Genomic DNA, 23941 nt, shown 5'->3' on the forward strand with positions numbered 1-23941 from the left:
AAACTTACAATACCCACCACCACCGAAAATCTTGCCATCGTTAGTCTATTAAAAAAACACCTGTAATTAATCTTGTGGAATTTATTTTTATGCTAACCTTAGCTTTGTGGACAAATTTGGATTCTTTTTAAGCCAAGCTAATAATTACAACAAAACCAATAAAAGCAATAAACAAGAACACGAGAATTTTATAGGTTCAACTCACAATAACATGTGCCTATGTCTACTACTAGTGAAGAAACGATGAGAAATTACAAGTTTACACAAAAAATAAAAAAATAGATCAACTAGCCACCCTCATCTAGGCACTCGAGCTTAGCCCACTACCGTGAGATTGCCTCCCTTCTCATTGTTATTTAGGGTCCTAAATTATTCACTTACTTCTTACTACTTTGTGCACTTTCCCTATAGTTATATAACTCTATAAGATACCCTATATATAGTGTAAAGACTTGTTTGAGTTTTAATTGTTAGAAATAACAAGCCAGACTAGTTTGTAAACCAGTCTTTAGCAAGTATGACAATTCTAGATTTGGCCCACTCTGCTCTATTTTATTTTAGCTAGTTTTTATTGTCAGTTTGTTTCATTTTATCAGAATAATATGCTTGTGATTCCCTTGTAAAAGGGTTATGTAGATCAGTAGAATTATGATAAGAATGTAATTCTTGTATGATCTTGTCTAGCTAAGAGTATCTTAGTTTGTTTCAAACATAATTTTCCTTTTAACGCCAAAGAAAAAAAATACAAGGCTTCACTTTACGATCTTGAAGCCATGGCTTCTAACCTTGTGCAACTCTATGTACCATTGCTGACTAAACACAACTATGAGAAATGATGCATTCCATTCAAGGCCCTATTTAGCTCACGGGGCATGTGGGATATTGGTAGCACTAGCTATGTGTACCCTACTCTAGAAGAAGAAGAGGTGTACACCTTAGAACAGGAAAATAGTTTTAAGGACCATTGCAAAAAAGACAAAAAGACTCTTTTCTTCCTTTATCAAGGATTGGACGATGATACCTTTGAGAAGATTTTAGAGGCCACCACAAGCAAGAAATTGTCGCATAAGTTGGCCATTATTTGTAGAAGAGTAGAACGAGTCAAGAAGGTGTGTCTACAGATGTTATGAGGAGAGTTTGAGGCAGCCCGCATGAAGGATAGAGACACCATCCAAGACTAACTGGTATTGTCAATTCATAGGAATGACAAGAGACTTAAAGAAGTATGTGTGAGTAAGAAGATATTATGTTATTTCACTTCAAATTTTGAGCATGTAGTCACTACAATTGAAGAGTTGAAAGACTTAAAGATCGTGATTATCAAATAGTTACTATGGTCACTTTGAGTTCATGAATTGTGCATCAAGAAGCATGATGATATTGCATCTTGTTATCATGTTTTAGGATTTAAAATGTTCTTTAACACTTTCTTGGACTGATACCCTTCAAGAAGAATGAACATCCAAAGAGACGTATTTTCTTACTTTATTTAAAAAACCATACAATTGAAAGTCTCAATACCACATAAATAATTAATAATATATATATTTGAATAAACTTTGCATAAAATCTTCATAACAATAAGCGTGTAAAAGTCGTGTCAATACATAAAATCATAATCAAGTCTCAAAATCCAAACATATCAAATGTACATAATAAATAAACTCAAAATACATAATAATATCAGGTTGATTTCTTCCTCATACATCATCCCTCACTCCTCCCTATAGCCCTCACATGAATAATCTCCTACCTATAAAATAATTATAATGAGCACATCAGTGTTAAACACCTCGTAGGTAGGTGAGTTATACAATAGTACAACTTTTACACAACTCATCAATAAATATATTATCATTTCTTTTTACACTATCTAACGTATTATTACATAGAGCTCAAGTCATCAAGACTCCTTTCTTTCATCCCTTTTCACGGTGACAAATGCACTACAACTCATCACTAACTCTTCATGAAAGCATGGCTACTCAATATATCACAAGCACTTCACATCACACTTAATTTTGTCGATCGCAATAGGCTACAAATGTATAAATACCCTAGCCACATGAGAAAATCAACTTTTACCGTATCCCTTTCCATGCACATAATGTACATGAATTGCTAAAATCACTCGAAAGTGGTTATTACCATAAACGTGTATATGAAGCATTTTATTGGCCGTGTGAGGAATAAACTAGTGTACTCCTTTTTTTATACACACAATATACATAGACTACTAGATAGACATCATTCTAAGAATGCCACCATACGAGTGTGTACATGAATTGCTTGGTGATTGCTTCAAGTCACACAATGACATGCTTAATAAGCATACATGACTTTGGTTGCCTCAACTTTAAAACCTTTAGGTTGTGCCATGTAGACTTTCTTGCAAGAAAATTGTTTTGACCTCTATTTGTTCAAGCTTAAAACACTCCAATTGAGGTGTGTTTTACCACAAGAGAATATATTCCATTCTTTTTAGACTATCAAGTGACGAAAAATAAACATTGAGATGAATAACATTAATCGGAATATAAATCACACCACACAAAAAGACACAATATCTATGTAGGTTTGTCACAACTTGCCTATATCTACGAATGAGAATGAATTCTACAATAGTAATGTCAACATGGATATAATGACAAATATGCAAGAATATTCACACCATAAACCCAATATTTAATTAACAAAGGATCTTTAACCTATCAATATCATTACATAACATGCCCAATGTTCTCGTCTTCTCTCATAATCTTGAATAGATTTTTACCTATATATTTACAGTTGATACATGAGATATTCCATTTCTTTTAGAAGAATGTCTCATAATTCTATTCCTATTTACAATTGTATTCCTCTTTAAATAGCTTTCAAAAGTGAACAATTTTACACGAAACCAAATAGAAAAAGAGAGTCACAATATCTTTTAACATCTACAAAAAATTTACCATAATTTTATTGGTTGAGATTACTGTGTATCATAATTTCTAAGATTACATCTATTCTCTCTTTCTATGTAACTTTTTAACAAAATTTGGAAAATTTTTAGCTGTTGACGAATTGGAAGCAAAGACTTAAAGAATTACACGTTATGCATGGTGGTGCTGGTAGATCAATAGAATTCAAAAGTCTATAATTATCTGCTTTATATGTGCCATCACTTTGCATTGCTAAGTGGAGCCCTAGACGTAAATTTGTTAAGATTATGTACAATTGCTTGTTAACAAGAAAAATTCTATGTTATCATGGAAAAGGAAATTTAAAAATCTTAAAAACTAAAAAAGTCAATCTCTGTTAATTACAAAGTTTCATAAAAATACTCAAGAAAGCATAATCTTTGTTTCCACTATCTCGGCTAGCAGCACAATTTTGACGAATTGCGTATCATAATTTTAATTATTTTCTATACTTGATAGAGACTCAAAATGCTTATAAAGCAAGCATGGATGATATTGGCAAGTAAGTAATTAAATTAATTAGTAGAAATCAAGATCGAGAATTGGATTGAAGTCAAAGTTAATTTAGTATGATTGTACTCGATATTGTAACTTTGTGGGATTTATTAACGTGATAAGCATACCAAGATTGCTTCAAATTGTCGGCAAAATCTTAGCAAGGGGGACATCAAGTGGTGGAGACGCAACCGAGGAGCTGCCGCCGGGTTTGAATCACACCATTCACGGTGGAGACAACAAATTTTTTACAACAAATTTTTTAATCATCTTAAAACCCCTTTTACCAAATCACTCAATTTCATTTTAAGGTAATCATCCTTCCTGATATCATGCTTTTCTCACGTGATCAACAAGTTTGAATGTTATTATTATGGCTAGATTTCAACCAAGTCAAGTTCGAATTCAGTATCACTCAAGTTGAGCTAAGTTCAAACTCGTCTCAATGTCATTTTAATTAATTTATATCGAAAATTTTTAGACTTATGAGCTTGGTGAGTTGAACACCCTAAAATTTGAGTTCAAACTCGAATCAACCTCGAAAATACTTAACTTATAGGCTCGTGTTTGAACTCGAATTTACTTAAATCAAACTCATATCAACCTTGTTAGAATTGAACTTATTTTCAAATATGTTTTACTCGAATCCAGTCATAGTATATATATATATATATATATATATATATATATATATATATATATATATATATATATATATATATATATATATATATATATATATTTATTTATTTATTTATTTATTTATAGGAATGCTATCAAATAAGGACAGCCACCGCCCAAATTGATAATCTTTGGGCAGTCATGATTATTCAAAGTTAAACAAAAAAAAAAATTACTATGATTTGTATAAGCCACGCAATGTTTCCACCAGGCGATCAGATTAGGTGGATATTGTTTACATAAAATTAATCATGATTAAGAACATTAATTATTGAAATTAGGTGTAGTCTTTTAGATGGAAGACTTAGGAGAAATAATGTCCTAGGGTTCTTTCTGATTTACACCCCACCAATCAAAAGAGATTCTTTGGAGGAGAAACACTTTCAACTTTACTTATCGAGTGACACCTTTTTCATTTCCCACTTAGATATCTTGTTCTTACATCAATAAATTCTCTTTAATCTTCATCATCATTATCATTTCTTTGATAATATTAATAATAATAAACGTTTGAAACTGATCAGTCATCTTTAAGCTGATCGTCATGCTAATCCATATTTAGACAGAATATGGAATTTTCATGAGTAGTTTATAGCTAGCGGCGAAGTGGAGCATTCACATGGTGGTTACGTGAATTTGGGACCCTCTTTGATGCTTTCACTTATATATTTTGAAGCTGCCCCTTTGGAATTTTAATTTCTTTTTTCACCTTCTTCTATATGTGTGAAATGATTGAATTCTCACTCACCAACCATGCATGCTTTCCATACATAAAATTTTCTTTCTTTCTTCCTTTAAAACGACATCAATTCTCATAATTTAAACATCCTAACTATATCAACATTAATTTTTGTGTTAGTTTGAATACATTTATATGTTATTTTCATGTGATTATTATCCTTTGATTACCGAGAATTTATACGTCCGCATATGAAAAGCTAATGAAAGATTTTATTTACATGAACAAATATAAAATTATTTAATCATAATTTATAGGATCTAGACAAAGATTATAAAATATTAAATTAAAATTCTTTAGGGCTATAAAAATACTTAAAACGTCATGTATTCTGAATTTACTGTAGAGTTTCAAAGTTACTTCCATTGAAGTGATAAGTCTTCCACTCTTGAAAGCTTCTTTAAATTAAAGTTTTCAATTAGTAAAACTATGTTTCATAAGTTTTGTAAATGAGCTCTAACTAATATATAGTGGATTATTAAAATTTTCTACTTTCACATGTTGTACATTCATATGTATATTTTCCACCAACATCAAGGAAGCCGCATATGACAGAAATGTCAAATATGTGTGTATATATATATATATATATAAATTGGAACCTGGTCTTCAAAAATGGTTACTGTGGATTGTGTTATATTCCATGGATATTTTGTCGTTGTTAGTGGAAGATGACTTGATATGTTAAACATGGTAATTGACAGAAACCATATACAAAACAAAAACAGCCGAACCGACCGTAGAAATATTGCTTATCAGATGCGAAATATCCTGAATATTTCAAATCAAGGTTAGGCGAAGTAAATAATTCGTCCACTAGAGAAAACAGAAAATAGGGTTTGCATAAATATCAAAATCTGCACATTAAACCATGAAAGCAAGGTGAATTGAAACCTATAAAACCCTAATCTATAACGACAGGTTCTGCTTTCACAGAGAGAGAGGGAGATTTAATGCATACAGATATCACAGTAGTAAGTAGCCATTTATGGGATGATGTTAAGAGTCTTCTCAGTGTAGGGACAAAGACGAGACAGTTTGGTACAAATAATATATATTAGGTAGGCCAAATGAGACATCAATTTTTTTTTTTTTGGGTCCATTACCATCAATGGCCATTGGCACTACTACTGTTCATAGCACTGGTTCCTCTCTTATCTGAACTCTTTTCTTTATCCGTCTGGTCATTTTTCACCAATTATTAAAGTGTATAATATTATTCTTTCTTCTTTAAGCTACAAAGCAATGCTTTGGATCCTTAACTTATTGCTTATTCTGCATAAACTTGATTCTTAATTATCTAATGCACCAGGAGTAAGTTTATATGTAAAGTGCCCTCAGTGAGAACTTGATAATGATTTAGTCCAGGGCCCCCAGCTTAATTATTTCTTTCAAATTTGTTCAATGTTGACTCTAAAAGATAACATCTAGATGTGACTCCAATTGAGGATTTGTTTTTCAAAGAATTAATTCTTTTTTGAAAGGATGCCACTCTAATCCAATGTAAATTTTATCTTCTTTAAATTGGAAAATAGACTAAAAGCAACCCCTATTCAATAAGTCATCAACAGATTCATTTTTTTTAAGAATTTTTCTTCTTTTTTGACGGTTTTTATTTTTTACTAATAAATTTTTCTCCTTTTTCGAATAATTCTTTGTTTTGAACGATCATTTTTCTTATTTTCAGACTTTTTTGATAATCTCTCTAACATTCTCATCGCTAATTTGAATTAGGTTTTTAGACACAGCAGTTAAATCGTGTATCGTAAGGTATATCAAAATTTTATTTTTTTATATCGTATATTATATTGTATCATAAGATATGCTTTTTAAAAAATAAAATAACAAAAAATTTTAATAGACACATTATCATTTTAAAAATATTACAAACACCTCTGAAATTTTAACATTTCTTATATATACCCTAACTACATTATCATTTTTTTTTAAAATGTGTGTCAATTCATATCAATAACATACATTATATTATAGAATACATAACATATAATACGTTTATTGTATCGTATTTATTTAATATATCGTAGAATATATATTATTTTTTACTTATATCATATTATATAGTATATATCATAAGATACGGATAATCATATTTTTTTTATTCAAACCAACTCTTATTTTAGCTTAGCTCGACTTAAAGCAATAATATGTTGGGGCGTGTATTATTCAAATCATTTGCTCTCTCTAAATAGAAGCAAAATTCACTACTTTCCTTTTTTTTTTTTTAATTTCCCAAAGAATTAATTAAAAAAATGTTGACATAATTGGGAATTATTGGGGGACAGAGAAGAGATCCATAAAATGTGATAATGCTTAAACATATATATGGTAAGCATGCATGCATGCATGCCCCATCTCATTTTTTCTTCATGTATGAAGAATATGAATGGCAATAAATTGTTCATGCAATTATTTGCCAACCTAAAACATCCCATATGTATTTGGAAGATCATGCATGGAGTCAAAACTCATTTGAAGACTGAAAACTTTGGAATATCTTAATAACCCACCTTATTTAATGATTCATATATCATTATACTGATTTTACTTTCTATAATATAATATATATATATATTTATTTGCAATCCATGCAAGAGTTGAAATTAAGAGTCAGTCAGAATCTGGTCCTCACACTTGATCCCATAGTAATTAATGCAGAATTAATTAAGTTAATTAGCAAGTTGTTGAGAATGATTGCAAATTAAGAAATGGAGTTGAGGTCAGGTGTTGTGCATTAATTTTGCAACAGTGACCACAATTGTGGTGGCCAACTTGCATCCACCCTAGATTTGATTCGAATTATAATTATCAGTAATATATGATATATATTTTATGATACGATATAATAACGATAAAAAATGATATATATCATAAAATATATCGAATTAATATGATATAGTGAATATATTATATAATATAATATATATCTTATCATATAATATATTTTTTAAAGAAAATGAGGATATAATAAGTTTTTATAAGAAAATTTAAAAAATTTTAGAGATTTTTATAATATTTTCTAAAATGATGATGTGTCAACTATAATTTTTTATTATTTTATTTTTTAAAAATGTATCATAGATATAATATACGATATGGAATATTATGTTTTCCAATATACGATACAATATGCGATTCAATTACTATGATTTAAATTGAGTTTAGTTTGAATTGTGCTTGAATTTATAATATCAAATTTGAGTTTCTTCGATTTAATATACAATATTATTAATACACAAAATAAATATTATTATCGAAAAAACAAACAAACTAATCTCAAATTAAAATATCTAACTAATTTCAATTCAAAATTGATTCGTTTAAACCAAGTTAACTTATTTTGGCACTTATAGCTTTCTTCCATCTCAGGTGGTCCTTTTGCAGCATTGCCCTTTCATATGACATTTTATGTCACTTTGATTTAATTATTATTTCAACTTAATTAATTAATTAATTACTTGTGCCAATATATATTTATGTGTTTGTGGTCCTGTTATAAGCCATCTTTTTAAAGTTAAAAAAAAAAAAAAAAGGGTGAAAAGATTATTTCCTACCTAACTTAAATTATAAATATCCATTTATTAAATTTTAAAAAATCAGATTCTTAGGTACGATTTACTTTCGTTAATGAATTTTATTACGTGAAAGAGTAAAAAAAGTTATTTTATATATTTTTTTTATTTCTTATTTTTTCTCTTGTTCTTTTGATTTTCCCTTTCCCCCTTATTTCTTTTATTTTTCTTATTTTTCCTTATTTTTCTATTTTCTTTTATTAAATTTTAGGGGCGAATTATAATTTTTTAGAATATTTAGAGTGTTAATAAAATTTTTAAGAATCGTTTAAAATTTTGAAAATTTTATAGTTTTTTTTAATAGATCACTCAAAAGTTTTAAAAATTATCATTATACCTACAAACTAATAAAAATATAACATTTTAAAAGTTGTTAGAATTTTGATATATTTTTAAAGTTTAAATGATAAATTTTTAAACTAATTAAAATATATAAATAATTTGATATTTATTTTAAATATTAAAAATATGTAAATAATTTTAATAAAATAACAAAATAAATGACAAATACGAATTTCACTTTATTAAACGTGGGGTGGAAAATAGTCATTTGGCCTTTAGAATATTATATGAGTTTATTAGGGTTTGGAAAGTTTGATTATAAAATATACATACACTTCTTAAATCATTAGCTTGGTCCCAATTCAAATTAGAGCCACCTGAGAATTTTTTATTCTTATAACTTCCTGTATTTACCTTTTGTGTTTCGAGAATCCATTAATTTCGTAAAAGTAATGATATATATACATATAATAAGTATTAATTTAAATATTAATAATAATATATTTTTATATAATTAAATAATTTTAAAATAACGATAAAAAATGAGGTTTCATATAGAAGAAAATATAAATTCAAGTATCATCTATTGACATATAAAATCAAACTCTTAACTTACATAACTTAGTGATTATAAGGATCATTCATTAGATCTGAAATTTGACTTATTCGGTGTTGGTTCAATGGTTGTAAACATCAATCATTAAATGTAAGATTTGACTTGTTCAGTGTTGGTTCAGTGGTTGTGGGGGGTTTGATTTGTTCGGTGTTGTTAGTTTTGTCTAAAAAGGATTATCTGATACAAGTAAGATTCATAAATATAACAGAGATTCAAACCCAAAATGTTTTTTTAAAAATCTTAACACTTTATCAGTTTTATTAATCTTTTTATTTTTACTCGATCTTAAATTTATTTATTTAGTAAATAATAAAAAATATTTTCTTTAAACTTAAATAAATAAATAAAACCGAACGTTTCACTTCAAAAAAGCCAATGCAATGATATGATGAAATAAAAGAGATTTTGAAGTCCATAGATTAAAGTGAAAAGGTTAAGTGTTAAGTGTGTGAAGTGTGCGAGTGGAGGCATCAAGTGCACTAATTTCCCTAAACTCAGAAAAGCCAATTTCCGTCTTTGGGTGGAGGCATTGGCCCCCACTCACTCCTCAATCTTTCAATGCCATCTTTATAATTATATTTTCAAGATTCCTTTGTTCTACAAAAATGCCATTCATCCAACCAAATCCGATCGAACTTTAACCTTTCAGTTAAAGTCAACCTAAGTCAAACCCAAAAATAAGTTAATTTAATATCCGTTTAAATCAAAATAATATTATATATATTTATTTTAAATATATAAATAAATCAATAAAATTATGTATATTCATTTTTATATATAATTTATATAAACAGATTATATATTATTATATAATTGGATGATTTTAAATTAAAGATAAAATAATATTCAATCATATAATAATATATCATCTGTGTATATAAATTATATATAAAAAATAAGTATACATAATATTACTATAAATATATATATATACTTATATATATTATTATATGATTGAATATTACTTATTTTTAATTTAAAATCAACCTATTATATAATTATATAATGATATATATTAAATATATATCAATTTATATATTAAATTTGGGAGGTATAATTTTATTATTAAATTTGTAGTAATCAATTTAAATTTGTTTAAATTGATTAAAAATATTATCAAAAAAATTAATAATATTATTGATAAAATAAAAAATATTATCGATAAAAAAAATAATATCGTGACTGAAGAAAGAGAAAGGATTTGAGCTAAACACAGATAAAACTGTTGAATTGAAACTTTATCTTTAATCTGGTTTGAATCAAAGTGAAGGTGGATCTAAATTTAACCGATCCAATTAGGATGTAACTTTATTTTAACCTCAGTTTAAATAGTAAATTTTTACTTTTTGGTGCATAAAATGAAACTGGGAACTTGGGGTAGGGCCGGAAAAGGAGGGGCCCATGTGAGGGGCATAAACGGAACAGGGTCCGAATTTTAATCGTCTTGGGAAAAAAGAGCAGCGTCTAAATCTGTTCACTAATCATTACATCTGCCACTAAGTTGAAAATCTCTATTTTTTATGCTTCGATAAGCGCAATCGGCTCTTCCTCATTGGCCAAAACTCACTTAAAAGGGAAAAGTCAAGGACAATTTCGGAATTTCACGTCTCAAGTGCGGAGCCGTGAAGTACCACCCAGCAGACAAATCCCGTTTGAACGGGGCAACGTGGGGGTTTTGTAAAGCACTTTTTTCATTCTCCATTTAACATGGAGTCGTGGAGGGACTCCCCTTCATGTCTCCACTAGAGAATTTAATTTTGAAAAGGGTATAATGGTAATTTAATGCGCTGTGATATGGTGGGTCTGCTGGCCAATAATGTAGGCACAGAGAGCCGTCCGATAAAAGGGCATGTTCCCTATGATGAGCCGGCGTGAAGTGGGGTAATTAAGGGGTTTATTGCGCGCGTGTTTTCTTTAAAAGCATGCTGAAACTGGTGGCGGTGGCAGGACCATAACGGCTTGGCTTGAGCCAGCTTCTGAAAAATACTGCAGAGCTGCGCCGATAAAAAAATTAATGGGCCTCAATTTTGATCGGGTTGGTCGGCCCATGATTTTAAAAATCCAATCGTATCTTTCATTGGGCAATGCTACCTTCACGCGCTTAATAGAAAGACTTCGTTTTAGTTATGTGAAGAGTGTTATACACGCGAGGCAAAAACAGTGGGGGATTTTGTGATTAGGGGGCAGACAGCGAGGGAAGAAGATTAATGCAACCCCGATTATTAAAACTCAAATTTAAAAAAAGAAAAAGGTGGAAAATCAAATTCATGAAATTATTGACTGAGATTTGGATCTAAAGCTTAAGCATCTTCTAAAACACTTAAAACAATGAATGAATGATGAAAATTGGAGAGGTGGGTAGGCCTGGATATGATTCAAACCGATTCAATCTCAAAAGTTAATTCAATTCGATTTAGCTTGACTCAAATTTGTTTGATTAAAATTCAAACCGAACTTAAACTAAAAGATTTGTCTTGGTTGTTAATTAGAGTCGAACTTGAGCTAAAAGATGTTCAACTCAGTTTAATTTGAATTCAGCTAGATTGAAGAATGTTTTAATATAGTTTCTTGTGTAAATACTCTTGCTCTAGTTGCAAAGGACTCAATTGTCACTACAGTAAGAACTTCGTCAAATTATTTTTAAATTTATTTTTCATATTTTTATATTTTTTTAAATTTTATTTTTGTCTTGCTATCATCTAAATAGGGAAATCATTTTTGAAATATTCCAACTAAAAGTAGAGATGAGACAATCTCCAATTTTCAATACAATCTAGATATAATTCAAATAGGCTTGGTCTCAAAAATTGATTTGACTCGATTTAGCTTGACTTAAATTCGTTTGATTAAAATTTGAATCAAAATTGAACCGAAAAATTTAGCTCATTTTTTAATATGAGTCGAACTAGAGTCAAAGGGTGTTAAGGTTTGACTCGGCTCGAATCGATCCCTAGAGGTGAGGATGGGATACAAAGTAAGATTTGACCAAGCCGAGGATATGAACTTACCCATGTTTGAATATCTTTTAATTCGAATTGGGTTTGAATTAAAAATAACTTGGTTTGAATTCATTGAGTCAAAATTATATATAGTTTGAGTTCAATTAAAATGAAAACTATTCAATTCAAGTTTGATTTGATTTTATGATTCAAATCTATAACTCGGATTTGTGGCTCACATTCATGATTTGAATTTATGACTAATGGATAAAATGATATCATTTTAAAAATTATTTAACACAATTCAAATTAAACCACAAGTTATATTTAAATCGAATCGAGTTATCTATCTAATCGACGAGTCATCCTGAGCAAAAATCTTTCTAGCTTGATTTCAAAACAAATTGAACCTCCTAACTTGAACTTAATTTGACTTCGAACTAAATGAATTTGAATCAAACTGAATTAACTTTCGAACTCAATTCAGATCGAATTATAATAATTGATTCAAAAATATTACTTAAAGTTTGAGAATGAATAATATTATTGAAAAAATAAATAGCAAACAAACGAGTTAATCTTAAATCAAACTATAAAACTAAAAATTCAGTTTGAAGTTAATTTATTTGAACTAAACAGTGGATCGGTCCACCCTTAGTGGGACTGGGATGAGATGGGAAACAGGTTCTAATGTAGAAATTAAGGAACCTGTGACAGTGATCATGTGACATAATAAATACGTAGAAAATTATATAAATTTACTTGGCAGGAAGGAAAATATTAAAAAAGATGATTAAGAAAAGAGTCAGTGAAATGAAATTATGATTAATTGAGTATTAGGTGGGTAATGTTAAGATTAAGCATAAAATTTGTGCTATAAAAAGAGAAGCTTCATTCATGGTTTGCCTGGGTTGAGTCCTTACTCTTTGCTGATCTCTAAAAATTCTTATTTTCTCACCCACCAAACAGAGGCCCCAAGAATCGAATCAGAAGTGGAATACAGTGAATTGGGGTTTGGTCACTATCACTCTTTCAATCAACTCTTAGCTTTTTTCTCTGTTCAAAAATAGAGTGAGAGGGAGGGGATTTCAAAGCTCAAAGAAAAAGCAAAAACAGTTTGTTATAGTATAATATAAATGGTGCTTTGTTTGTGAGTGTATATATAAATATATATACATATGTATATATATATATATACATACATGTTAATGTTTGGTTGAACAGGAGCTAAAAGGGTCTTTTCTTCAACCTCTGCAAGGAAAGCCCATATAGAAGTGGGCAGTAGGCAGTGGGCAGATTTTCCTGCTTTTAAGGTCGCTCGCCGTCTTTAACTGAGTTTTTACTGGGTCTAGCAGCAAAAGAGATCCGTAGGCTAGAGATTTGCAATAATTTCAGGCATTTAAGGCTTTCTCTGAAACAAAAAATTCTTGGAATGGAGATTTCTTAAAACTCTCTGCTTTCAACTGTACCTTACCTTGCTTGTGCTCTTTCTCTTTCTTTAATCTTCACCCTTTTACATACGACATAATATAAAAAAACAACACTCACTTGGGGTCTGTATTTGCTTCAATTCTTTACCCGAAAGAGACATCTCAAGCAAGGTTGGTCTAAAGAGCTATTTGGGCTCTTTCCCTTTTCTCTGCTTCGTTCACATCATGTTGAACACTTCTCTCTTTTTGTGTCTTGGCTGCTTATTTCTTTCTTATTTGTTTTATTTTTAGTGTGATGAATTTCTGGTATTATTTGGATCTGGGGTCTTATTGGCTTTCGTTTTCTGGGAGTGTGTTTGATTTTTATGTTTTTTGTCTCATCAATTGTCTTTTATGTGTTTCAGATCTACCATTTGGCTTCACAGAAAAACGAAGACAATGTTGCCTCAGAAGCAAGCAGAAGAAGCAATAGTCTCCAACTTCAACGAGACAGAGCATGAAGGAAAAGAAGAAGAGAAGGAGGAAGAACAACAGTCCTTGTTTAGCGTCAAAAGCTTGCTTTGGCACGGTGGCTCTGTTTGGGACGCCTGGTTCAGCTGTGCATCCAATCAAGTACATTAAAAAAACCCCTCACTTCCTTCCTTCCAATTGCTTGATGAATTTCAAAATGACCATTTTCACTTCCTTTTTACTATTCTTCCAGGTCGCTCAAGTGCTTTTAACTCTGCCATACTCATTCTCCCAACTGGGTATCCTCTCAGGCATTTTGTTGCAGATATTCTATGGCCTCATCGGAAGCTGGACTGCCTATCTTATAAGTGTACTCTATATAGAGTACCGAAGCCGGAAGGAGAAAGAGAACGTCAGCTTCAAGAACCATGTAATTCAGGTAACTGCCGCCGCCGCCGCCGCCACCACCACTTCTTACTTCTAATCTTCAAATATCTGTCTTTGATTACTGTAACCAAAAGTTAAACACTGTTTTGGATTCAGTGGTTCGAAGTGCTTGATGGGTTACTGGGTCCATATTGGAAAGCTGTTGGCCTTGCATTCAACTGTACTTTCCTCCTGTTTGGATCTGTAATACAACTGATAGCCTGTGCAAGGTAAAATCTAAATTTTTTCTTGACTCCAACTGAAGACATAAAAAAAATTAGCAATTGGGTTCTGTCTGTTTGATCTCAAAATCTATTATTTTATTCTTCCTGATGAGAACAGTAACATTTACTACATCAACGACCGATTGGATAAGCGAACATGGACTTATATTTTTGGTGCTTGCTGTGCCACCACTGTGTTCATCCCTTCCTTTCATAACTACCGAATCTGGTCTTTTCTCGGCCTCGGCATGACCACTTACACCGCCTGGTATATGGCCATTGCCGCCCTTGTACATGGCCAGGTAAATATTCATGTTTAGTGATTAATTAACAATTTACAGTGGATATTTAAACTTTGAACTTGTTTTGATTTTGCAGGTTGAAGGTGTGTCACACTCGGCTCCGACAAAGCTAGTGCTGTACTTCACTGGCGCTACCAATATTCTGTACACCTTTGGTGGCCACGCTGTTACTGTGTAAGCTTTTTTTTCCATTTTTTACCTGAGTCGATTTTTTTTTTCCTCCTTTCTCCTGCAACTGGCTCCTCTTCTTGCACTTGTTTCTACATGGGTTCTCTTTGCAGCTTTTGGCGGCCATCTTGGGGCTCGGGATCAAGACAAAATCATGCATAATTTTTTTCACTTTTGTTTGTTGGAAAACAACATTTTCCGTAACATTTTTCCAGGAAATGTTTATTTTTCTCTGTCACAGCCCAAATCTGACCTGAAATCTAGTCTACTGTTCTTCTTTGTCTTTACTCGTAGCATGATTTCTCTATCATGGACTCAATAGCTTGAGGTCATTTTCCTCATCTTCTTCCAAGCTGGAAGTGTCATTAACATGGTTAAGTTCTGATCAAACAAAATTTAATACTCAAAATCTGAATTTGGGTTGCCTTTATTTGTGAAAAATATTGCAGGGAAATTATGCACGCCATGTGGAAACCTCAAAAGTTCAAGTACATATATCTGTTTGCTACCTTGTACGTTTTCACATTAACAATTCCCTCAGCCACCGCCGTCTACTGGGCATTCGGCGATCAACTCCTCAATCATTCCAACGCCTTCTCACTTCTCCCCAGGACTGGCTGGCGTGACACTGCCGTCATCTTAATGCTCATTCACCAGGTTCAGCCCAACTAGCAGCTCTCTGCACAAACATTTTTTTTACTGAAATCTGACTGAGATTGGATTGAATCGAATTTTTTTTTTTTACATTTTTGCAGTTTATAACATTTGGATTCGCATGTACGCCATTGTACTTTGTGTGGGAGAAAGTTATTGGAATGCATGACACCAAGAGCATATGCTTAAGGGCACTTGCAAGATTACCAGTGGTGATACCAATTTGGTTTTTGGCCATTATATTCCCATTCTTTGGTCCAATTAACTCTGCAGTTGGGGCTCTCTTGGTCAGCTTCACCGTCTACATCATCCCATCTTTAGCCCATATGCTCACCTACAGAAAAGCCTCTGCTCGACAGGTAAAAAGGCTTAAACTTAACACTCCTCTTTCACTCTTTGGCTTGCCTAAGACTTCAGTCCCCACACCCACATGTCACAACAGAAAGTTGTAATTATCTTGATTTGTGAAGGGGGATTTGGGCATCATATTTTTAGTGGTCACACCGGATTTGATGGGGATTCCCACATATCTACAGTGACACAGACAGAGAGAGAGAGAGAGGAAAAGATAGAAGAAAAGAAGAAGAACAAGTGTACAAAAGCATTTAAGGCTTGGATTTGGAAATATGAGATAGGTGGCTTGTCGTTTTCACTTAGTTATAATACTACAGTTGTGTTGTTATACCTTTGTCTGGGATGATCTGGCTGTGGCTCCCTGACTCCACCCAACCGGGCTCTGAGTCTGACTGCTTTTTTGGAATCAAATCAAAATATTGAATATTTAAAAATTTAATCTTAAAATATTATAAAAAAATATTTAAATTTATATTTTAATGTACATGAAACTCCTAATATTATTGTGTAATCATCTTCGTCATCATCAATAATACTGATCAAATATATATATTTGTTTGCAGAATGCCGCAGAGAAGCCTCCATTTTTTATGCCAAGCTGGGCTGCAATGTATGCATTTAATACATTTATAGCAGTGTGGGTTCTGGTGGTTGGTTTTGGGTTCGGTGGCTGGGCCAGTATGACCAACTTTGTCCAGCAAGTCGACACATTTGGGCTTTTTGCTAAGTGTTATCAGTGCAAACCTCCACCGTCAACAGCCGCCCCGGGAGCCGCCCAACATCACTGAACTTAAACAAAGTGACATCAGAAACAAAAACAAAAGCCTTTTCTCTTCAATTTTCTCTTTGTTTCTGCTCCTTATTTTGTATCATACAAGGGGGGATAGCAATAGCTCCCTTATATGTGATGTGTGCTGGATTTTTCTTTTTTCTATTTTATTTTTTCATTCTCTCCCCCTTAAATTAGTGGGTAAAATAGTGTGTTGAATTGTGATGATTCCTTTGCTATCAAAGCATAGGCTAATTAAAATCAGATATATAATGTTTAGTTTTATATATATAAATATCTTTCTTTCTTTTATCTTTATCTTCCTTTTCACTAGGGATATTATGAAATATGGTGCTTATCGTTATTAGGAATGTATGTTATTAGGAATGTATTCGAGTTAGGCCAAGTTTAGGGTTGCTTTGAATTCATAATACCCAATTTAAATTTATGTATAGTAATGTTGAAGGGTTATGGATAAGATTAATAGTATTGTGGGAGAGGTAAACAGTGTTGCCAATAGGTAGAGTTGAATTTGAATTTAGTCGAGTTCGTTAAGCGTCTCTCAAAGTTGTTCAAACTTGTCTCCTTTAAAGTGAGTCGAGTTTGAATTTAACTCAAGTTTGAGTTGAGTCAAGCTTTGAGCTTAATTGGGTATTTTAGTCAAACAAAAAATGATGAAAACAATATCATTTTAATGTGTATTGTTCAAAATAATATTGTTTTTGTTGATTTGTATCAAATTTTTTTAAGGTTATGAGCTTGTTAAACTGAATATCTCTCTAGTTCAAACTAAAAAATATTAATTCTTAGAATCAAGTTTGAGAGCCAAGCTTGTTTTCTACTTATTCAAGGAGAGTTGAGCTTGTTTTCGAACTTGAATAAATTCAATTTAAATTTAACCTTACTAGTAAATAAATAATGTTGTTCAAAACAAATAACTTGAATTTAAATTGAGATTTGAACTCAAGATTTAGTTCGAATTTGACTCATTTAAAATGAACGATAAATTTGAATCAATTCAGGACGACTAAAATCCATTGCAATTTTATTACTACTATAGCATGTGTCCAAAGTATAACTTATAAAATCAGTATAATAAAGTTATACATATCTATTATGTAAGTTATCATATGATTGAATAATTTTAAATTAAAAATAAAATAATATTTAATTATATATAAATATTTATTTATTTATATGTTCAAAATTGGAACGTATGATATTACTCAAATCGGTACCGTTATAGGTCAAAATAATATTTTTTAAAGCAGACATGGCTTGGTCTTCAAAAGTTTCTATGTGGACATGTTCTAATGGCCCTTTTGACATTAGATTCCATTTTCGGAGTGGGCCGTGGACCCGCCCCACTTTCACATGGGTTGCACGTTACTATATCTGTTTGTCACGTGCCTCTCTTTACTCCTAAATATTCTGTTTTCCCTAATTTCACATGACAACAACCCAATACACACATGAACCCTTTTTCCTTTCTTGTTTAAATTTCATTATCCCATCATTAATTTTTCAAACTTTTCATTTGACCCCATTTTTTAATTGGGGTTTTTCAATTTTATAATTTAATTTTATTGCACATGCCACCCCATAATAAGGTGTCCTCTTGCTGTTTCTTTTCATATTATAAAGTTTAATTGTGTTGATGTCCCCATTGACTGAGAACCCTAAGCTTGATTAGATTAAAGAATATACTATCAAAAAAGGGAAAATTATTTTGACTGGTGGAAGCTGTCACTTCAAACTCTAAGCAAAAGACCGGAATGAATATAAATATGAGCATAAATATTGATATTTTAAAATATTAATGAGATTTTAAATTATAAATAAAATAACATTTAATTATATATTGAGACATCAAAATTTATAAATGTATTTAAATATATTATTAATACAAGCAGCTTTTGATCGAGTCAAGCTTGAGTTTTATATTGGTTGACGTGGTGAACTCATAAACTCATAACTTGATCCAAGTCAAATATTAATATGTTTTCAAAACTTTTAAAATTTTGTACTTATACCCTTAAAATATTAGTCATTAACTTTTGATATAAGAGATTTCTGGTAAATATATAATTATATGGTTTAAATATATATATATTTTTAAATTAAGGGATGATGAATAAATTTTCGAATCAAATTCAAACAAACTGTTTTTGTCTCGAGCTCCAACTCAAATTGAGATCTTATCGGCTCGATGAGTTTAAGCTCTATAAATATGTAATTGAATCCGATTCAATCCAAGCACCACTATAGATATATAATTAGCTCATTTGCACCTGCATTAATTTATATAATATTACTCTATTAGAATGACTATCAATATTCTACGATGCATGATACGCATCCTATAATATAATACAATATAGTGGATATATCGTATGATATGATACATATTATCATTACATATTAATATACTTTTTTAGAGAAAATGAAAATATAGTTAGGATGTATACGATAAAATTTAAATTTTTAAGGATGTTTGTAATGTTTTTTAAAATGATAATGTGTTGATTAGAGTTTTTTTTTTAATTATTTTATTATACTATTTTATAGAAGATGTATCATACGATATAATACAATATTCGATCTATAATATAGAAAATTTGGTTTTCAATACATAATATCTGCCATTTTGATCAGTTGAAACATCAACCGCTAATTAAATCAATTGAATTACGTGTAAAACCGAGTTTGACTTGATTAATTTAAACAATTTTTTTTTCGAAAATTCATTATAAAAACTTAAATCAAGATGTTATTTATTATTTTTTAATATATCTACTATCAAACTAAGTTTATTTTAATGTTAAATATCTCAAATTATATATTAAATTATAAATTATACAAAATTAATTTTAATATTATTTTTAAATAATTAACTGATCTAATCATCGATCAAATATCGATTAGACTAAATTATCTTTTTTTAGATTAATATCCAGTTTGATTCTAAAATCATTAATTAAATTTGTCTTAGTAATTAAATCTAAGACATATGACAAGAAAGTTTCACCTAAGATTCAGTGCCATTATCCACACCAAGAAGTCTTCTTTCTCCTTTCTGCGAGCAAGCTTGAAGAATAAGGATAATAAAAAGCTTAGATTATGATATAATATGTTTACATAATTAAGATTAAGCAAGGCCTTTGGTCAGAAGAACATGCATTTCCATGTGAAAAGTCCCCAATGACATGCTACAAGTAATAATACATTTAAGATCTAAATCTAATCTAAGAAGTACCCAATTGCTTGGAACTTCAGCCATCCCAATCCAATTTTGTTTGAAGATTGGCACAAGAATCTGTTTCCAAAAGTGACATAAACCTAACATAAACAACTTTTATTACTTAGGCCAAAAGACATATTCCCACCCAATGTTTAGTATAAACTCAAACTTTAATATTTATCCGTTTGTTAAATTTTGTTGTTATTGTTATAGACAAAATTAGGGCTGGATTCAAACCGAGCCGAGCTCGAGCTTGACTCGGTTCATATATAGTCGGCTCGAGTTTGGTTAAAGCTCACTCGAATTCAGTTCGACTTATTTTTCGTTATCAAAACGATATCGTTTTAATACATATTAATCAAAATGACATCGTTTTGTATCAAAAATTTTAATTAACAAATCTGACGAGTAGCTCAAGCTCGAGCTTTAGTTAACTCGGTTCAAATCTAACCCTAGACAAAATTATCATTTAACAAAAATATTTAAAAAACTAAAAATTTATTATATTTTCTCCCTTCCCTATGTTTAGCTTTCTAACAAATTCTCTCTACCCAAAGTTTGAATCGTCGTCTTCTGAAGAATTTCAAACTCGAAAAAAAAATATGATAAATTTTTAATTTTTTAAAATATTTTTATTAAATAACAATTTTACTCCTGACAGTAACAATAAAATATAACAGACGAATGCATATTTAAGTTTTTAAAAATTAGCATGTCTAAGTTTAAATATGCACAAAATCTTTGGTGGGAATAAGTCTTTTGGCCTATTACTTATCCAAAGGAATCGTCAAAGTGATCGTTTAACCACTATTGGGTTATCCTTTGAATAGGTTCTTATTCTAATAAATAATTTTGGATTCCAATTTTGAGAACAAAAAGTATATTGTTTTGGATATTAATTAAAATAATTATTTTTTAAAGGGTTTATAAAAAGTAATTGAGTAATACTATATATATACACTTTTTAGTATATAAATATCTAATTTTATACTAAAAAATATATAAATAGTTTTATTCAAAATATAATAAAATCGTGCGTATCTATTTTAAGTACACAAATAGATATATACTTGATATATGTCTCATATAATTGAATACTATTGAATTAAAAATAAAATAATATTCAGTCACATGATTACACAAATAAGTAGATATATATAATATTATTCATTGTCACATCTAGCAAATTAGCCATCTCTCGTCAATCTTATTTGATGCCATTCTTCTTTGATTTTGTTCTTTTTGCCATCCTCAACCATTGTTCAAGTTGTGAATGTGGTTGAAATTAAAAATAGTGGGAATCTATTTGAATGGAATTGAATCTATTTTTAGTCATCCTAGAAAACGTTGGTGAATTATCCATGGATTAGCACTTGTCGTATTTATATGTAAATAGTATAAAATCTCGAGTATAGAATTGATTTGGCGTAGCCTTTAAATAGGGTAAGTAAGTGTAAAAATTTCATACTAAGACAGAGTGAATACACTTGTATAAGTGTAAGAATTTTATGTGTAAAGGGGGTAGTAATTTACCTTTAACATGCCAATACACGAAATGCATAAAATCTTTAGTCGAATAGATTGTTAGATCAGCCCCTTACTGAGTCAGTGTCGATCTGGTTCTGAAAACATTAAACAAACCCATCTAAAATCAATTGGTTTGTATGTTGGGGTCTGATTGTGGGTTTGATGGATGCTTTTTGAGCCAAACCCAACAATCAAGAGCTTCTTACTAGATGCACCGTAATTATTTCTAAGTACAGTCTTCAAAATTCCTAGGTCATATCTCTTATTGGGATATTTGGGCCAAATATCGGCCTCAATATTTGGGCCGGGCCGAAAAATCCTTAGTATAAAAGCAGAAACCAACCTCACCTTATCTTCAAAAAGTTTCTGAGGCCGAATTGAAGCCGACCCATGGCGACACTCATACTTGGAGCTCTAGCTCTGACACCTCAATCTCGCATTTCCTCTTCTCAATCTCAAGCTCTCGGCACTCCTCTCAGCTCCTCAGCTCGCTCAGTTTCGCTCTCTTTCACTCCCTCTCCTTCAATCCCCATCGGTCAGTAACTATTAACCGCCAATTCTCTTTACCTCTTTTAAGTGTAATGACTGATAACTTTGCCCTAAAATTTGTCAAATGATTCAGTGTACTGTGGTCGTGGCGATAAGAAGACGGCCAAAGGAAAGCGTTTCAATCACTCCTTTGGCAATGTAAGAAGTGTTTGTGACCGTCCGATGAATTGGTGAATTTTGTTATTTTTACATGATGAATATAGTTTGTTTTGGTTTATTTATTAGGCGAGGCCGCGAAACAAGAAGAAAGGGAGAGGACCGCCGAGGGTATACGCACCTCCTGCTCCACCAAGGAAAGATAAGTATGATGATGATGAGAAAATAGATATCCAAATCGATGAATCTTTATTCTCTGGTTAATTCAGATATCCTGTGTTTCTTCTAATTGCTGTATTTGTATTGAATCTTGAGATGTTATGTCGTTATTGTCAATTTACAATTTGTTCTTGTTTTTAACTTGTAGTTAGGATAAGCCAGTGCATCTAATTCTCTTCTTTTTATCAGGAAACCAACTATATAGAAAAACAAACAGGTTTATGGCTCATCTTCCATTATTATTGCTTAGGCCTTAAAAATGGTATTCTGGCGGGGATTAATACTACATGTCTCAATAATGTCCCAAATTTATCATCTGAAGTGATGTATCATTTTATATGATATTCAATTCTGAGCTAAAGCAGGTAGGCCTGGATTTGAATTGAGCTGAGCCCGGACATGGGCTAGCTCGAGCTCAAAGCTTGAATCCATAATGACCACCTCAAATTCGAGCTGATCGAAAATATTGTCAAAGGATCGTTGCTGGGATAAATAGTTTTATCAATGTGATGAGCAGTAACACCAGAGGGGACTTCGAACTAAGCTATCAAGTTGAAACTCCAGCTTGAATTTAGTTCGAATCGAGCCGAACACCTAGTTGGGCGAGTTGGCACAGATTCAATCTAGCTTTGATTGTAGTAAGTGATATAGTATTACCATATAGGATATCCATTTGATATGACATTGAATAATGGGCTAGTATGGTAAGCGATATAGCATTACCATATAGGACATCATCACTGGGATGAAAATTTTGGGATACTATTTAAGATGTGTAGCATTTCTCATCCTATCTAATTGTCATGTTAACCACTTATACTGAAAATCTTTGAAGACCACAATTGTCTATTAGAGTCTTAAGAGATTAATGAAGAACCCTCCTATGTTGCTTAACATTAAAACTTGGAAGGAAGTATGAGGTAGATCTAAGACTGTAAAAATGTCTACACTAGTCTTCTTCTCTGGTGATGTCCACACAGCTTCATAGTGAAACTAGTCACTGGCTACTGGTGCTGGCTAGAGGCTGCCAAAATGTTACTTCAAAAGAATGTTATCTCTTCAAGCCAAGCTTCAGCTAGTGTGTACTTTATTAAATAGGGTAATCAGGTGTGATTGCTAGAACTTTAAGCCCACAATCAAGTAGTGGTTTGATGGTCATGTAGGCTTGGCTATTGTCCAGAGATCTTGATATAATTATCAAACATGCTTCAGAGTTGGTTTTTCAAC

At 31.0% G+C, this 23941-nt stretch overlaps 2 protein-coding genes across 5 annotated transcripts; both read left to right on the plus strand.

Moving 5' to 3' along the window:
* The first annotated feature begins 13172 nt into the window (after positions 1-13172).
* LOC123202433 (auxin transporter-like protein 2) lies at positions 13173-17371 on the plus strand. Of its 4 annotated transcripts, none has more exons than XM_044618372.1 (9): positions 13173-13317; positions 14140-14347; positions 14439-14624; positions 14729-14841; positions 14954-15137; positions 15214-15311; positions 15755-15962; positions 16061-16318; positions 16877-17371. In XM_044618372.1, exons 2-9 carry the CDS (start codon positions 14174-14176, stop codon positions 17099-17101), a joined length of 1446 nt encoding a protein of 481 aa, XP_044474307.1. In that variant the 5' UTR covers positions 13173-13317; positions 14140-14173; the 3' UTR covers positions 17102-17371. The 4 variants fall into 4 exon arrangements, with proteins under 4 accessions (XP_044474307.1, XP_044474309.1, XP_044474308.1 ...); XM_044618374.1 differs by lacking the exon at positions 13173-13317 and adding an exon at positions 13468-13618; XM_044618373.1 differs by lacking the exon at positions 13173-13317 and adding an exon at positions 13655-13906.
* A 4836-nt stretch (positions 17372-22207) lies between these two features.
* Positions 22208-22855, plus strand: LOC123201572 (30S ribosomal protein S31, chloroplastic-like). Its single transcript, XM_044617147.1, has 3 exons — positions 22208-22385; positions 22473-22537; positions 22625-22855. Exons 1-3 carry the CDS (start codon positions 22241-22243, stop codon positions 22757-22759), a joined length of 345 nt encoding a protein of 114 aa, XP_044473082.1. The 5' UTR covers positions 22208-22240; the 3' UTR covers positions 22760-22855.
* Positions 22856-23941: the final 1086 nt, after the last annotated feature.

The sequence above is a fragment of the Mangifera indica genome, chromosome 18, assembly GCF_011075055.1.
Source record: "Mangifera indica cultivar Alphonso chromosome 18, CATAS_Mindica_2.1, whole genome shotgun sequence".
NCBI lineage: Eukaryota > Viridiplantae > Streptophyta > Magnoliopsida > Sapindales > Anacardiaceae > Mangifera > Mangifera indica.

What these genes read in the sequence shown, in the direction of transcription:
- LOC123202433 (XM_044618372.1), top strand. Translation starts at nt 14,174, where the DNA reads ATGTTGCCTCAGAAGCAAGCAGAAGAAGCAATAGTCTCCAACTTCAAC. An exon ending in CAACTGATAGCCTGTGCAAG is followed by an intron (nt 14,842 to 14,953) that starts GTAAAATCTAAA and finishes TGATGAGAACAG; the next exon opens with TAACATTTACTACATCAACG. An exon ending in GGTGGCCACGCTGTTACTGT is followed by an intron (nt 15,312 to 15,754) that starts GTAAGCTTTTTT and finishes AAAATATTGCAG; the next exon opens with GGAAATTATGCACGCCATGT.
- LOC123201572 (XM_044617147.1), top strand. Translation starts at nt 22,241, where the DNA reads ATGGCGACACTCATACTTGGAGCTCTAGCTCTGACACCTCAATCTCGC. An exon ending in CTCTCCTTCAATCCCCATCG is followed by an intron (nt 22,386 to 22,472) that starts GTCAGTAACTAT and finishes CAAATGATTCAG; the next exon opens with TGTACTGTGGTCGTGGCGAT. An exon ending in TCAATCACTCCTTTGGCAAT is followed by an intron (nt 22,538 to 22,624) that starts GTAAGAAGTGTT and finishes TTTATTTATTAG; the next exon opens with GCGAGGCCGCGAAACAAGAA.